At 43.3% G+C, this 17592-nt stretch overlaps 1 protein-coding gene across 7 annotated transcripts in view; it reads right to left on the reverse strand.

The window, feature by feature from the left end:
• LOC143316988 (adhesion G protein-coupled receptor L3) overlaps window positions 1–17592 on the reverse strand; it is a 201521-nt gene that overhangs the window by 132442 nt on the left and 51487 nt on the right. For all 7 annotated transcript variants that reach the window (XM_076724885.1, XM_076724884.1, XM_076724887.1 and 4 more), the window contains exon 3: window positions 13207–13428. In XM_076724885.1, the coding sequence (XP_076581000.1) occupies window positions 13207–13261 (55 nt within the window). In that variant the 5' untranslated portion in view covers window positions 13262–13428. The remainder of the gene's footprint in view (window positions 1–13206; window positions 13429–17592) is intronic.

Genomic DNA, 17592 nt, shown 5'->3' on the forward strand with positions numbered 1-17592 from the left:
GTTCTCTATATCCGTACTTAACTGCAACCCACTTCTTTTGTTTCCTCTCCTGTGGCGTGTTCATTCTTGCATGTGTGTTTATATGAGCACATGCCCACTTTAATACATTATGCATTGGGCGGGGGGGGGGTGTTTGTCCCTGGGGAATATTGCTATCTGGCGCATACACCTACATGCGACGAACGTGACAGCATTCAAGGATGACAATTTTTAAATCAGGCCCCCTGCTTGCTCTGTTTCACTTCCTCTTCCCTGAGCTACAGCATCACTGGCAAGGTGTAGCACTGATTCAATCTAATGTCAATCCTCTCCCAGCGCCACAGCCTGTCCTATGGGATGGTGTAAGCCACCTCACAGGCCATTTCAGTGGTCCCATGCTGTACATTTCTAGGGGAAGAGTTATCTCTTTCATTGAGGCCACAGCGGCTGAGGAACTAGCTTGTAGCACAGCCAGATGTTAGCACTGACATGCCGCCAGTCAAAAGGTTGAAGCAAAGGAGACAGGGAGGAGGCAAGGGAATGTGTGGGTGACACTATTGTAAAGGCGGATTTGTGAAGAGAGGAAAAGCAACAGGGGAAAAGTGAGATAAAAGACTTGTAAGGGGAAGAAAGCAGGGAAAAATGTGTCAGAGACAAAATCCTAGTGTTGGAGACGGAGGTAAATGTGAAAAAAGTGATTCCACAAACCACCCACAGAGTGAGGAGTAATCTCATTCCACATGTATGCAATCAAGGCAGTGCTGCTGAAATTAGCCTGGGTGGCTACGCTACATCTGAGACACACAGCTATGATGATCTCCTTTGATCGTCCTTGCCTCTGTATTCAAAATGACAGGTATCAGACACAGGGTTATTGTGTGGAAATAATGAGCGCTGAATATGTATGAAGCAACATGTACACGGTGCGCACAAATCAAATCATCTGGCCGCAACTTAACATGTGGCATACTGGAAACCGACAACAAGCAGAAGAAGCATGAAATAGGACGGGATGTGAGATTTCGGGCAAAACACGCCACACATGGTTTCACACAAACAGGTGTAGAGCTGTAATGTGTGATACAATATCACATCGAGACAGGCTTGCACCTCAAAAACAGCAAATTTATTTGGCAAACCTGTTACCGGGAAGTTGAAAAGCTCCAGTGGTTGCATATATTAGTTTAAGATTAAACTGCTGCAAATCAAGCAAACAAGGGTGGGCCAGAAAACTTTTGCTCTGGAAAGACACAACAGCAGGGCGCTTAACCCTTCGTACACTGGGCTTGGTTGTCATATTTTGCATAGGTCTACCTCTTCAGGCTGCTGAAAGTATAAAAATTAAATGATCTCAGAACTCTTTGGTGAAACAGCTCAAAACTCGTTAACATGTGCAACGTGTCACGGGGGTCTTGTGGTAACAAGTTAGCTACTTTCGGTAGGTTTAAGGTCGGCAAGTTAGCTGTGGGCTAACTTGGACATTCATTCTACATTATTAGCAGTCACTCTTTGCACCGCAGCCACGGAGTCGTCGTCGTTTAAGTTTGCAATTACGAGGGGATATCCAAAGGAGCATCTTACAGCTTCGACGTGATTTTTGAAGTTGCACTGTGTGTATCACAGCCTTGCATTCCATTTGACTCATTTATGGTATGAAAAATGGACTCCGGGTGAAATCCAGACCTCGTGGTCAAAGGCCCCCGTCTTCTTCACCATGACCTCGATGCAAAATAACCACCATTGTACGCGCAGAGCGAACATGAAACTGAGTAACATCTGCAGCGGGCCTATAAAAACGGCATACCACATTGTTTGATGCCATTACTCGCTGTGGAATGACATCCCCGACTCTCCCTCTCCTGTTTCAACCCTTTCCTCAGTCCATCTCGTGGCAGAGAAAGGGCCGTATTATCACAGTGAAAAAGGATCTCCTTCTCACCCCCCCCCCCCGCCCCCTCCTGCTCCTTCCACCAAATGAGGGGGCAGTGATCACGGAGGCAGCGCTTGTGCGTGTGCGCTAATATGTGTGTGGGGAATGAGAGGCAGGAGGGAGTGCACTACTGGGGAATGTGCACCTGCAATTTTTCTCATTTGACACAGTTGGTCTTTTGTAGGGTCTCAGGCACAGGGCAACGTCTGTGAAAGCTGGCCTCTACCCCCACCTCTGCTCCCCCTTACCCTCCAAAAAAGTTATCTTCTCGATGGTGCTCTCAATTTTAGAATAGCTTACGTCAAGAACGGGCGGGGGGGGGGGACACAATCCACAGATGACCGGCCAGTTTGGCTGAACAGAAGCAATGCATGCTTCTTATCACTTGAGAGCCATCAGATGTAAACAAAGCTTAACAAGCTGCAGATCCATATGGGAGAAGAAAAACAAAGCCAGTGCGAGAAAAACGCAAACAAAAGCATGTGGTTAGAAGGAAAATTAATGAAGGTCACTTAAAACGTATTCATATAATTAATTGCATGTTTCTTCACGCAAGATGTTGAGAAAACTTTGCGTGTTCGTTTATGAGGAGGAACAGAGAGACAATATCAGGAATTAGACACAGCGTAGGCATTAAAAAAAAAAAAGAAAACGATCAATTATTAAATGTAGTATAATGAAAAAGCCTTCACCAAGTTGAAATAAACCAGAATTATCCTTTAAGCAGAGGGTCTATAGGGCTACTTTAGGGAGTACGCAGTGTTTGGTCAGGGTATCAGTGATCCATGGCCTAAACTGATGACTCCTCCCATGTCCGACAGCTGTGGTGTGAGACTGAGGCCAAGCTGAGACCCCCAGAGTCTTTATACTGTACATCTGCAGAGGATGTGGTCGGAGCCTGTGAGGAAGATTTGTGTTCTTGTGTGTAGGAGGGCTTGAGAGAGGGAAGATAAAGGGAGGGGATGTGTGCGTATATCTGTGTGCACTGTACGTGCCGTAAATAAAATACATAAACTACAGTGTATTTTCCATCCACTGCAAAGCGCTAGGACTGTAAACTACTTGACCCTGGCGTCCATCCAGGCAAGGAGGCCATGCTGAGGAGCAACCATTACTCTGGCGCTATCCGTTCCCCTCTCCCCTTCCTTTTATTTTAATGAGAGCACAATTAATAAGGAAATGGAACAGCTTCCCAAAGGAGGCCGGTTCCTCCACAATGGAAGCCTTCTTTTGTCAATGGCTGTATTGAATTCCCCTACAAGGCCACTGGGCCATACTGAAGGCCATCTCCAGTATCGCCCCCACCTCCCCCACACCGCCACCTCTCTTTTGCTTGCTCTCACTCTCTCTTATCCTCAAGGTCTCATGGGCTAATCTGTGCCACAGTATCATTTGATCCCCCCCCAACCCCTTTACTCCAAATGCAGACTTAACAATACTTCATATTGATTCGCTGAGATGAAATCACCAGTTACTGTGCATGCTTGGTTTATTCAATGACAGAGCTTAGGGAAAAGACGGCAGGGTCACACACCATCTTGCCCATAATTGGCCCGTTGCATCCAGAGACAAATGGTATCAGACTATATTATTCTTTGCGCTGGATAGCTCGAGTGTGGCTTCAGAAAAAGAAAGAGATCAAAAGGAACAATAACTAATTAATCCTTTGCCCCGTTTGTTTCTCAATTATTCCCTTTGTTGGTCAAATAAAGGTGGTATCGCTTCACTCGGTCTCCTGGGTCGTACTGTGGAAGACACCTGGATTTTCCTCTGCGCTCTGCCTGTCAACAACAGCGACAAGGCCTCACGCACCTAACAACACAAACAATTTACGACTATTTACGTCAAGACTCACGACAATGTGCACATGCAAGCAAAGAGCCAATTGTTTAGATGCTCTAAACAAACAACAGCACTTGACAATGTGCTGCTGTGTGGCCATTAAGCTGCATATTACATAAGCTGATGTAGGCACTCGCAGGCTCTCAGAGAGCTTCCCTGGATATATGATCTGCATGTCTCACTGCCGATGAGCAATGCCAAAAACTGATGTTAAAGGCGGACGGACACAACTACAGCTAGCTAGCTAGCTAGACTGCTGTGCGAGACAGATGGAGCAGTGGTGTAAAGATCAACCAATTCTGAAAACCAATACAAGAGTCACAGATTCAGCTACATCAATGCACAACCACAGCTCTGACCTCAAGTCTGTGTGACACTCCCAAAACACATTGATAAGGCCTTTCAAAGTAACGCTCTCTGCAGTCCTGTACCTCTAGCACATGTGTGTTTGTGTGCTGGCCCTCTCCTGATATACAGTTATGGCTTTATTCCTTAACCATGTACCTGCTTCCAACATATCCACACTGAAAGAAATGTCAGACCACCACATACAACGCATTAGCAGAGAAACTGCGAGACTGGTCGGTAGGTGGATTTTGTGACATTTGGACCTATAGAAGCTAGCAGCTTCTCCCTGTTTTACAATCTCTGTGCTAAGCTAAGCAAATCCGCTGCTCATGGTAGCTTCGCATTTAAGGTAGCATACAGATATGAGAGTGGGGCAGTAATAAAGCAGTGGCAATCCATACAACACATATGCATTTGGGGGCGTCTTGGGTAGTTGTTAGTTAAGTTATAGCTGTCGCATGTGACTTTTAACCCTGTGCAGTGTGGCTCACCCACATGCAGCAAGAGCAAGAGGCAGAATGAAACATGGCTGCACGTCCTAATGCTCAACTGCAATCAACCACATGGAAATACGTTCCCAGAGACATAGATTTGTTTGTGCAGTCGTGTTCTACGTTACTCCATGTTCAATAAACAGGCTTTCAAGCATTTAGAGAAGGAAAGATTGGCACTATTCCTGCAAGACAGCAGCTGCATTGTTATTGCAGTCAAACAGTATCTCCAGCTTAGGCAAGCTTGCTGGGGGTTTAGTCTGATCAGATCACTGCTCATTTGTGAGGAGCCTCTCAGAGCCAATCGAGGAGTCCTACTAACAGGGTGGTCCCATCTACATTAGTTAACCCTTTATTGGTTGTATTTGAGATCTTTTTGATGAGAACTGTTGCTATTAGGTGAAAAAAAAGATTCATCTCCCACGATTAATCAAGCACTTGACTACTTCTTGGGAATAGTTGAAGACTACTAAAATGCAGCAGACAACATGCCCCACTGTCTGTATCACTGCGTATGTTTCTATTGTTTGTGCAGCAAAAGACATTCTGCGGCATTTCTCATTCAATATTTGAAACGAAAGCTAAGGAAACCAGCCACATTTATATTATCTAGAAAGCAAATTGTATCACATGGGCTTTGAACTGGAGCATATCATATCATTGCTAATATATGTGTGATCTTGGACTGTGAACCCAGGTACATATTGAATCATCTGAGAACAAGATGCACACACGAAATCCCCTCCCACACACAAAAGTATAAAAACACATTGATAATAAATGGAAATATGCGTGCATGTTATTGGCAACATGTGGTTTAAAAGGGGAGAGTCTAATCTAAATAATTAGCAAACATGCATATAGTGTAGCCTTGAGGCATGTACTGCAATCATATGCCGCTCCAGTAACAATTCATCATGTGGGAGGGGAAGGGGACTGACAGCCTCGCTCGCACACCCTCATCCATGATTGTGAAAGCCTTATGGTGGAAACAGAGCTAAGGGGGCAAATCCTACAAAGCTGATATATTTGCATATACAGCACTATCGTGTCTAACATTGCAACATGTAATCATCTGCCCAGTCTTTCACAGCACCCACTGTGTCATCAGAATGCAAATACGCCACATATGCAACAACAACTGCATGTACGCGGACGCGTTGGATTTATTTTACAGGTGAGGGATAACAAGCGTGTGCTGCTCGTATAGATTTCACACTATGGCTCGGGAAGGGAAAAGTAATTAATTTTGCAAATGGAGGAAAGCATAGGTCGCTGCATTGTCTCTCTGCATGGCTTCTGTTTGCCCTTCTCGCTCCTCACATTCCGCCCACACCCCAAATTACTGCCTGACCCCTGCTGTTACGCAGTGTGGGAAACCCTGTGGTCTTGCACGCCCACCATTTTTGCCCTGTGAGCCGGTCTGCGGGGTTACTTAGCGATTCTCTCTCTCCACTGTGCCAGACACCACAAACATACACACGAACGGCGCGCACGCGCACATTACGCGGCCTAATGTAAACGAGCATCCACTGCCACTTGACCTTGCTGTCAATATCTGTCCTCATTAAACACCATTGGGCCAGCTGCGAGTACACTTTAAACGGCATCATTCAGCTCTTACCAAATTATGCCCGTATAACTGGGCTGAATGAATGGGGAGTCTAACTCGTTTATTTGGAAGATATACACAGGTCCCGGTATGGACACCTATAAAACATGCAGAGGTATTTAACCTCACCCCGCCATTCTTAATGTTGCTGTCATTCATTCCGCTTCGGTTGAAAGTTCTGACAGCAATTTGGCAATGTCAAGCAGTCACTACTGATGCCATGGGCAGCAAAGGCCATTCTTTTATTCCCCATATCAAGCAGGTATTGATTTTTCACTCATTACAGAAGAACATAAAAAGGGAAAGGGATTTCTGAGCACCACGCCAAATGCCACACAAAATGTTAATGGTGGAAGTGAGAACTAGAACGGAATACAAAGAAAAGGGGATTTTATAACCAATATATTTACTTTAAATTAAAATCTAGCAATTTTATTCAAATAAGGCCTCACATCCTGACAAAGAGACAAAAAATGCTATACAAAAAGCTAAAAAAATTAGCATTCAGAAAGGAGCTATGGGATAAGCTGGCAACCAAATGACAGCTGTGGAGGCCACCCTTAGGGTAGGTATAAAAACAAAGCCATTTTTTCCATAAGTGCAACACTATTATCTATTTTCAGGCAGCCTTGTGTGGCTTATGGGAAAAGCATAATCCATTCCCAGGAAAAAGAGGAAACCAAAAAAAAAAAAACCTGTTCATGCATTAAACCCAAGGCATCTTTTAAGAATATCATTAAAACCGTTTTCAAAGCGATCAAACTTTTATGTGAAAGTCAAGTCACAAAATCACTTCAGCTATACATTTTCTATTCCCTAATTAGATCGGATCTCGAGTGAGAACTGTTTTTGAAATAAGCTTTGGAATAAAAACTGAATTAATGTTTACCATGCATGATGCTAGATGGTGGCAGCAAGTGCAGTGACCGTTCACCAGGGACGCGCTAACGTCACCAGGCACAAGCTGTGATCCTGCCTGCGCCCGTTTAGTACTTTTGTGGCCTTGCCTTGACATTTATTGCGCCAGTATGTGCAAGTGCATTCCACATTCCGAGCTCCAGTTTGAGGGATGCTGCGCACACTTCCAAACCCTCATCTTGTGTGAATTAGGCATACTCTGTTGCACAACTAGCACAAAGCTTTGACAAAGTAAACACACAACAGAGGCTTGAAATAAGAGTTTTTTAGTGGTGTGGCTCTGGGGACGGCAACGTCAAGCAGCCCACCACTTTGGTCCAGACTGAAATATCTCAACATCTGCTGGATTGCCATGAGATCTTGCACAGATATTCAGAGGATGAATCCTCTCGGGGACTTTGATAATCCCCTGACTTTTTCTCTAGTGGCATCATCAGGTCAAATTTTCAATTTTTCAGAAATTGGTTTATGCCTCGATACTTGCATAATTAATGAAATTGCAAACAGAGCTAATGGGCATGTTAGCACATTCATTGTGAGCATGTTGCCATGCTGATGTTAGCATTTAGCTTAAAGTGCTCTTAGTGTTGCTGCAGATACTTGCTTGCAGGCTCTACACACACATACACACACAAAATCAATTGACCTGAGATTTCTACAAGTTAAAAAAATCGACAATTACACACATTCTATATAAACCTTTAGTTTAGTTTTTTACTTGAATTTTGTCTTGACACGATTTATGACCACTGTCACAAAGATATAATACAACATTTGTTTTGAATAAAGTAATTTAGCAGTTCATTTCTTCTGTACTTTCTGTGACATGCACTATATGTTCATGCCAAATATGCTGCACATGAAGTATGAGCACAGCATGTGGTTGCTCACCCAGCCATGCAAAATATAAGTAAAATTGGTGCAATCTCATTACAAGTTTCCATCATAATGGAAAAGACAGAAATTCATACGCTCATATGCAAAACAGATATGAATGGCGCACAACAGGGATAAGCATGTTCATGTTTTCAGAAGCCGAAAAAGAACTGAACGTTGTCTCGAGTCTCATCTGAATCACTTTAAAACCTGCGGTGCTAATGACAAAATAGACTTGTTCTGTGATTGTGCTTAAAATTTGGGCTCAGCCTGACACCTGCCTTACACTAGGAATCATATTTGACTCATTTTGGGATGAAGCACCGTCATCACACTGAAAAAAGTTCCCTTGGCCCTCTTCTGGAACTTTAAGCCTTCCACCACCCACTCATGCTGCACCTAAAATGTTTTCCTCTGACTGACAATTTGGTCGTTCAGCACCTACAGTCATTAAACTCTGTCTGCTTACTTTCACCAGAGTGAAACTATGCAACTGTAATCATCCCTGTACCTCACCTTCATAAAACACAGACACTGTAGGAAGTTAGTTCCTTAATCTAGCATCACATACAAATGCATACATAGTTCACCCTTGCACTGAGGTACTGTATCTGCCGTACTACGCCACTGCAAATGAATGATTGACGTCCACCCACTCTGAAGCCCACTTAATTTCAATGCTTCAAGAGGCATCTCACAGTCAACAAAACAGTACATGCCTCAGTAGGCTCTACAAAGAACTTTCTCCCACTTTGAAATATGAGCTCAAATAAATCATTTGTTTAATTAATTAAGCAAATTAGGCAAATCCAGGGATGCCTTGGCGGATGGAGTCGGTGCCCTGGCACAAGGAGATTAATTAAGTGGATCAGGTACGGGAACAGTGAGGCTGACACTGGAGTTTAATGCTCTTGTTTGGTTAGATACGGCTAACCTTAGCATATTGCTGTGGATACTGCAACATGAGCAACAGAAGGTGTTTGTGAGGTGCGCGTTGGCTTGGATTCAACGTTGAGCAAGCTCTGCAAGAGAGTATGAATGAAAGTAAGGAAAAAGCATTATGGACGTTATATGTGCATTGTTTTTTTTCTCTTTCTTAGCCATTTTTGTGGAATTGCCACTTACCTGACATTGTTCTAAGAGCTGCAAAAACCTACAGACACACACGTATACTGAACAGATACACTGGGCACACACCTGCCCCGCCGTCGCATGCATCCTTCATTATGTACCTATCCCACGCCGGCAGGATGATATCTGCTTCCAGGCTTGATGTATGCGCTAGTATCTGACCATGAAAAACATGTGTCAGACTTCACGCTTTTGCCTCTTGGATTGGTCCACGAGCCGTCATCCATTATAGCTGCTATGTCTCAGACTCCATGGGGTGGTATTAAGTGGAATGAATATAAAATCCTTCCTGGAGCATTTTACATGCACAGAAACGCATGATTAATGTGCCACTCAGGCATGGCCAGAGTGTTTGGGACATTGCTTTTCCATTGTTATTCAGTGTTACCAAAACAATGACAAGCGTGCATTTTACTTATTTTTCAACTCACTGACTGCATCTGTGATAAAATCTTTTATTAATCTTACAAGACTTTGTAGCTACACTTCCACACACACACACACACACACACACACACACACACACACACACACACACACAAAAGGATTGCATGCAAGCCCATACACAAGCAAACACACAAACAAAATACACATGACTCCACGCACACATCCCCACCGTCTTTAAGCTGCAGTCCATCATTTATTTTTTTTTATCTTGCTTCTCTGACACTTGTCCAGAAATATTCCTCGTTTTCTTCAGATAAGTGTAAAGTGTGAGACAGCTGACGTAAAAGTAAGACAACCAAGGGCAGGACACTGCGCGGCTCCAGCTGCAGACCCTAAGCTAACACTGTGCGTGCGTGTGCATGCCTTCTTCTGCATGCGTGTTGTGATTACTGTGTGAAGCTTGTGAAAATGGTGCTATTCCCGTATGTTTGATTCCACTCATTTGTGCACATGTGAGCGCATGCCTGAGCCTGACTTGTATATAGACAAAAGGGGCTATAGATCCCAAAGTAGGCCAGCATCCCCTGGTGTACACGTTCCCAACACTCTCAGGGAGAAACATTCACAATGACACCGTGGTGAATATTCCCACTAAAGCTTCCCCAGCTGCAGAACAATTCACTGGCAACATCTGGCCGTGTCCGCTTATAGCATCAGGGTCGGGCGTTAAATGATTGTTTTTTCTTAATGCAACTGCCAAATAATTTACTGGGGATGTCAACCACTTCATCTGGTGTTCAAACAAGCTCAAAATGCTCCAAATGCAGTTCCTTAAGGGCATTAGTTACAGCATCATAAACCATAGCAACCACACGATTTGTCAGTTCGATGTCACCTCTTCCGAGAAGATCAATGAATGATTGATTGTTTGGGTATGAATAACAAAACAGAATGATAGATTTAAAGGACTATGAAGGTGCTTTTGCACGTTTCAGCCCATTTATGACAAATCATACATGCATTGCTGCTGACCATTTTCCAGATGGTTCACAGCGCTTTTAAGATTGATGGGTGCTGTTTCCCACTTTTTCATACCATACTGAAATAAAAGAAAAGCAATGGCAGCCTAGAAAGTTGGAAAATGCTACTACCGATCCAGAAAACTTTAGTATGCATGGGAAAAGTAATACTGCACAAACATGAAGTATATTACATTTGTGGTGAAGGGGCTAAATCGTAAAAACACAATTCACTGCTTTGAATAAACTGGTGGTCACAGGGTGTCTGCAGTGGACACGTTTCAACTGCATTTCTCAGACATAACTATATCTTTAAACCACTTCACATCCTTCGCCCCGACACTTTTTAATTGGCCGAGGCTGGCTGTCCTACAGTCAGTGTTTATCCAGCCAAACGGGCCATTGATATGAATCTCGCTAATCCCAAGACATGCTTGAACGCTTTTTTTGTTCCGACGGTGTTTGTGGACAACAGATTTCTAGTTAGAGGACAGTGTACGCTTCTTTCAAAAAAAAATAAATTAAACCACATCACAAGGAAGTGCAGCTTATATGCAGCAAGCTGAAGATTCGCATGGATAGGTCGAGAGACGCTTACATGGCGCATGATAGACACATCTGTTGTAGGCAGCACTTTAGAGTCAATGCTAATCAAATAGGTCAAGAGGTTAAAACAATAACGACTAATAACACCGACCGCAGGCTGGTTCATGCACGGGCATGCTTGCCTTTGTGTCACTCCTAACGGGGGTTTGTATGGTTCGAAAATGATGTTAAGGGTCACAGGAAATACTAAGACATGCAGCTGTATGTTACTGTATCTCTGTAATTTTTTGAATAAATTGGATAAGGATGCCATGGTTAAAATAGCACTGACAGGACCAATGGCTCACAGTTGTTGAATTTTTAATGTTGCATATCTCGTGCTAATAAATATTTGAGTAGGAAAAAAAATGTACGTTTAGGTGCAGCGTGAGCATTACGCGTCTGCATCTCACGCAGTAGTTTTCAGAGATTAATGCTGTATGGCCTTTTGCTGTTTAAAGTCGACTGCAAGTCGAATTTTCCACACTTTCCCATTAAGACTTTCACTCATGTCATTTCAATCTCTCTCTCTCTCACACACACACACACACACACACACACACACATACACATCATGTCCATCCATATCATGGAACGGAGGAAATCTAGTTATCTTTACCTGTCTTTCTTTTGTAGTTCCAGTTATGATGCTGACTAATGACCACACAACAACGGCTAGCCTTGTGACCTCAAGCTTCCCTGCATTATCCCATGATTTCAATCACGACGGGGAGTTAACGTACAGAGGCGCGATGCAACGTGAGGAGTGCACAGATGGGACTCCAGCAGAAAGCATTGGTCCCCAGCTGGTTAACGGTCTATGCAGACATTGGAACTAAAGCATTATTATGAAAAACATAGATGTTGAATCAAATTACGAGTACCCAGATCATCAGTCGGAACCAGAAGTTCATACCCGAGAGAGCATGTCATGGGTGCTTCACTGAAATTACAGGGACTGACTACATTCAAAAGTTAATGTTAATTTCAGGTTGACTTTAAAAATGCAACTGATAGTCCTCAAAGTCCATCTCTGCAGCTCCTTTGGCTGACTTTACTAAATCAGCTGCGTCATAACGTCTACACCTCTGGTCACTCGGGCTTTCTAAAGAGAGATGCATGACATATCACTGTCCTCTGCCCTATCTCCATTCAACATTAAGGCACAATTAATGATGCTGGAGAGTGCACATTCATTAGCACTGGAATAGCTTCCGTCCTGCACAGATATCACAATACCAAAACAATTCAATCAGCTTCAAATCTCCCATTAATGGTTTTAGCCATATCATATTAGCACTGCCATGGACTATTGCCCCACTCCCCACACTCCATACATCTATAACCCAGTTGATTGTGACCATCCGCCTCTTCCGTACACACACACACGCCCAAACTTCAGCACACCTACAAGGTACCCGACCACCACCACTGATGTCTTCTAATCTGAATTTAAATGACTTCATTCGGTTTGTTTTTGAAAGAATCCACAGAGGGCCAGAGGGAAACGCTGCAAAAGTACGGCTGTTTCCGTTTACCAAGACAAGGGAAAAGAAAGACTGTGCAACTTAATCTTAAGATCTTAATGCGTGAAATGATAAAAGTCTCTTTTTTTCCCCTCCTGCAATTCACGCTATTCTAAACATGCGCCGCAAAGCCAAAGCAGTGTTAATGATTCTTTGAAAGTAATTCCAGTTCATTTCCTGTCGCCAGGAGAGCAAGAGACAAGAGACAAGAGAAGAAAGGACAGATCTAAAAATAGGTAGAAAATCAGAGAAAGAAAACAGACAGGGAGTGCAAACAAGAAAACTGTCGAAAAAAAAAAAGTTTCAGGGAGTTTAGAGAGTAAAAAACTGCTAATTAGCGAGAAGAGTTAGATAGACGGCGAAAAGGAGACAGACATATAGTCAGTCTTTTATCGCAGTTGGCTGACAGAATCTGGCACTTAAACAGCAAAAGGATGAAATTCTGATACGGCTTCAATCATACCAGTCACAAAATGCAAGAGGTGTGTTTTTGTGCCCGCATCTGCACGACCACATAGACAGAAACACAGACGAGCACGAGGCTCTGATGAGCCAAACTCACCCATAGCGGCTGGTGCGAAGAGGCTGGCGAGGACAAGCAGCCGTGCGGTCCACATGGCCTCCTCTTCTTACCGCGCGCTGCTGAAGGTCCTGGTTGAGGTCAGTCTTTTGCTGGCGAATGCCCGATCCGGATGCTTCTCTTATGGCACGGTTCCCTCCGCTCCGCCACTCTTCCCACAAGACCACAAGTCCTGTTGCTCTGATGCCAGATGCCGTCTGAAATCTGTCATAAAAAATAAAAAGCACACATGTCAGCTGAGCAGAAGACTTTAAAGTGAATGAGTTCTTTGTTCATTTACAGGAACAATAGGCATCTATTCCAGGAAGAAACACAACAGATGGATGCACCGTGGCTTTATCATCCTTGCGCGCAGTCCTTATGGCACCGTGGCAAGTTGTCATCGAGAGACTGGGTGCAAGTTGCTCAATCTCCAGTCAGCTGAACTCATACCGGGTGCGATCGAGCAAACGCTCAGACAGTGCAAATCACAAAATGTATTTTGGGATATTTTGCTGTTGTTTGCTCATCAATGTGTTAACTCCCCCACCTTACCAACAAATCACTCCCACAGAGAGACAAGTAGAGAGCGATAAAGCGCACGCTGCTTTGGGCTTTTGACTATGCATGTGTGTCGATGATAAGTCACATACGTACGTGCATGCACGCATGTGCTGCAGACCTCGTGCGTGTTCTTGTGAGGCCTGACGGTATTTGACATAAGAAACGCGCCGGTGTCTTCCCTTTGCTGTGGGCGTGAGCTGTAACAGTTCACAGTTTGAGTTTTTGCGCCTGTGATTGCATTTGCACGGCCTAAGACACGACTACTGCGCTCGCAGGCTTTGCTCCAAAATTCAAGTCGACAAAATGGCGAAGCAGACACGCTCTGGAGAGCCAAACGAACCGGAGCTACCCTTGACCTCCACCGAAGCTCATGGGAATGCCGTCACCAGTGCACTCCTGACACCGGATGAAGTCATCGCAAAGCTATTGCTAGTTGACATAAAATGAATTGCAGGCGTCAAACGTGGTTTACATGGTGATGGCGTGTGACTGCTGTGAGATTAACACCCAGGATGTGTCTATATATTAAAAAAAAAAAAGTGCTACGTGCAAATTTGAACTCTGCATTTCATAAGTAAAGTACAATAGAAACACTGAGATGACACAATTTTATTTTCCATCCATATTCTGATGAGATTATCCCCATCAAACCCATATCATGATATTAAGGTTAAGTCAGCTTTAATGATTAGGCAATCTAAACCCCTCTATTATCCACTATCAACCATGATCTGCTGCAGAAATATAATCTCTGCAAAACGATACAAGCCACAGAGTGCACACTATGCTGCCATCCTCTCCACAAGCATTATCCTTGCACATTAGGCATTCCGTACTGCGTTTAATATTGCAGGGAGTTAATTCCATTGTGGGTTGCCAGAAAATCTGGTTACAAAAGGTCAAAACGTGAGCGGTGCATCAAAGGACAAGGCACTGGGGAAGCTGACTGACATCAAAACCTCAAATTATACCAACACTACATTTTAAATACACCTCAATCCTTTTATGAGACTCTCCACGTCCATCGCCCCTATGGAGTTATGGTCGCTGGATTCTTTGGGAGCGGTGACATTTCCAAATCTCAAACTCTAGCTCTTAATCCCCATTCAGAAATCCTACACCAGAGTAATCAGATTTTTTTTTTTTTTTCTTCAGCAGATATTAATGGGTTTAAGAGAACGGCAGCAAGCCTATCACGAGCCTCTGCATAAACAGACCATTTGGGCAATATTAAGAGGTTAAAAGTCGGTGTGCTCATCAGCAAAGTCTTGGCAGGAGGCCATGAGTATGCAAAACTAGAGCTTGAACAACTTAGCTGAACCACGTCTACTTTACTGTCAACATCCTCATGTGTGTGTGCGTGTATGTGTGTGCGTGGACTTTTTTCTGCTGAAATTGTAAGACACTGAAACAACGACGTGAAAGAGCGTATTTGATCAAAGAAAAATCCTTGTGAGTAAACAGCGCTTTTAATAAAACACTGACAGATGCAGGAGAGCTAAATTAAATATGACATCAAATCAGACACTGTGACTCCCTTGACAAAAAAAAAAAATACATTATTCCATGAATAATCACATTCAAAAACATTGCCCAAGTGGCAAACTGGACCAGATTTTCTTTTCCAGAGGACATCTTCGAAATGAGGGACACAGGAGGCACAGACAGAACGTGTTGAAATATATTCGTCAAACAAGACAACCTATCTCTGATTCCCATGGTATGGTTGTTGGCATACGGCTTATTTGCAGGTTTGCACCCAAGCACTGACAAAATACACTGCACAACAACTACAGGAAGCAAGTAGAAGGATGTAGAGGCTGTTTCCACGGCGGAAGACAATGAGAATCCATAGCTCTGCATGCAATGTGTGCGTGTGTGAGACTCATTTGGCATATCTCACAGCACAACCAATAAAGCAGAAACTACTTGCACAGGTGTTACTTAGAAATTATCACATAAAATGAAAAACACTTCACTATCACAGTTGTTAATTTGTTCTCAAAAAAAAAGAAAAAAAAAGGTGTGGGCTGAGGTACAGGAACGACTAGCAAGTACAAAAAAGAACACATCATAAAATGCATATTTATGAGAGGGGCTTGGACCCAGTTCAGTGCGAAGAAAAGGAGGAAGTTAAAAAAAAAAAATAGAGAGACAGAGCAGTAGTCCGGTATTGCCAACTCGTCTTGTATTCCAGAAGGAGCCTTATGATACATTATGGCGCTGACGTTTCAAGGGTACTTGTTCTGAGGGGGATTTAGTATAACTCCCTTAGATAAGCTGGCCAACATTTAGCGGGCCTAGCAGCGACCGCCGCTTCTGTTCTCAGCCACATCAAGGAGACTTCTTCATTACCGCCTCGCCTTTTCCTGCAACCTTTTTTTTTTTTTTTCTAATCAGCGATGATGTTGTTTTTGTTATTTTAGTAATCGCGCGTGTGCCAGCGGGGCCCAGATGAAACTTGACAGATTTAATTAATTGACTTTTCTATCTAGTTAAAGCAAAACGGAGCAGGGTGATATAGACAGTAACAGCAGCCGTTAATGCGGGGGAAATATGCTGTCTCGCAGCGATCATGTGACTTGGAGAAAAAGACAAATGGGAGGCAAAGAGGGATGAGGGAAATGGAACCTATTAGTTTGATTTCAGCTGGATCCAAAATTAATGCTGTGTTCATGGGGCTTGTGAGTAACTGAGACTAAAAAATGCCAAAGACAACATTCAGGATCTTTTTCCTGCATGTGGTACAAGTTTCAGTAAGTTCGCATATACATTTATTATTCATGCGTGGCAATATTGCAAATGACAAAAACACCTTTCGGGAAAGGTGTTAAAGACGCTCGTGTTATATGAGATGTCAGTGTTACAAGCTACTAAAGAAGATGTTCTGCTGAGCTGATTTACTACTAAACACCTCCCACTGCAGTATCCTGACATTGATAATGCTCCTGTGCTCCTCCGATTGGGTGAGAGTCAAATGTGTTATGTTATAATTAGGCATGATGTGTGGCTGTGCTTTGTCAATGACACATCACCTGAAATAAACAGAAACACCTCTGCAGGGGCAAGCTGGAAACCTAAATAAACTGGACTGAAAAAAAAAAAGAAAAATATAATATGCTTGGCATTTGGTGCATTACCTGTCACCACTACAGTGCAATTTCTCTCATGGAAAATCGTTGGAGGCCATTTCATATATTTCATACAGGCCTGGTCGGCCTTCTCTCTGTAAGCAGTCTCTTGCTTCCTTTTCTTTCCTTCTTTCCACTGAGTGAAAGAGAGTTTGCCGGAAGTGAAATGCAGCACGCCAATTGTTTTCCATTCTTTTTACATACGCTTTTCATATTTAAATACACAACTACTGCTTTGCATATGAGTCACTGTCTCTCCACTGTGATTGCTGAGCAGCATCACTGAACCCTGCTCTGGCTCCAAAGGAAGGAAGCCAAATCCATTCTGACGAGACATGAAGATATTTTAGAGGAATAAGGGGTCATAAAAAATGCAGTGATTATTGGAAGTACCAGTATGAGTACTAATTTTTGTACTTTAAGGTTTTGACTGTTTTTATTGAAATGTTCAACCAGTTAAATTAAGATATTCCAACACATTGGTGCAAAAATCCTGTCAATCCAGTACTGCCATAAAGCAGTCCTCCTCATTGATTCTTAACATTACCCACAGTCCAATCACAGGTATTAAAGAGGTAGATCACCTGTGGCTGTTTGCCAATAGGTTTCCATTATCACGTTTCTTTTACTCCCACAAATCTTCAATTTACAATCACTCCACACAGAGAAAAGCAGCAAATGGTGACAACTGGGA

Source organism: Chaetodon auriga, chromosome 24, assembly GCF_051107435.1.
Source record: "Chaetodon auriga isolate fChaAug3 chromosome 24, fChaAug3.hap1, whole genome shotgun sequence".
NCBI lineage: Eukaryota > Metazoa > Chordata > Actinopteri > Chaetodontiformes > Chaetodontidae > Chaetodon > Chaetodon auriga.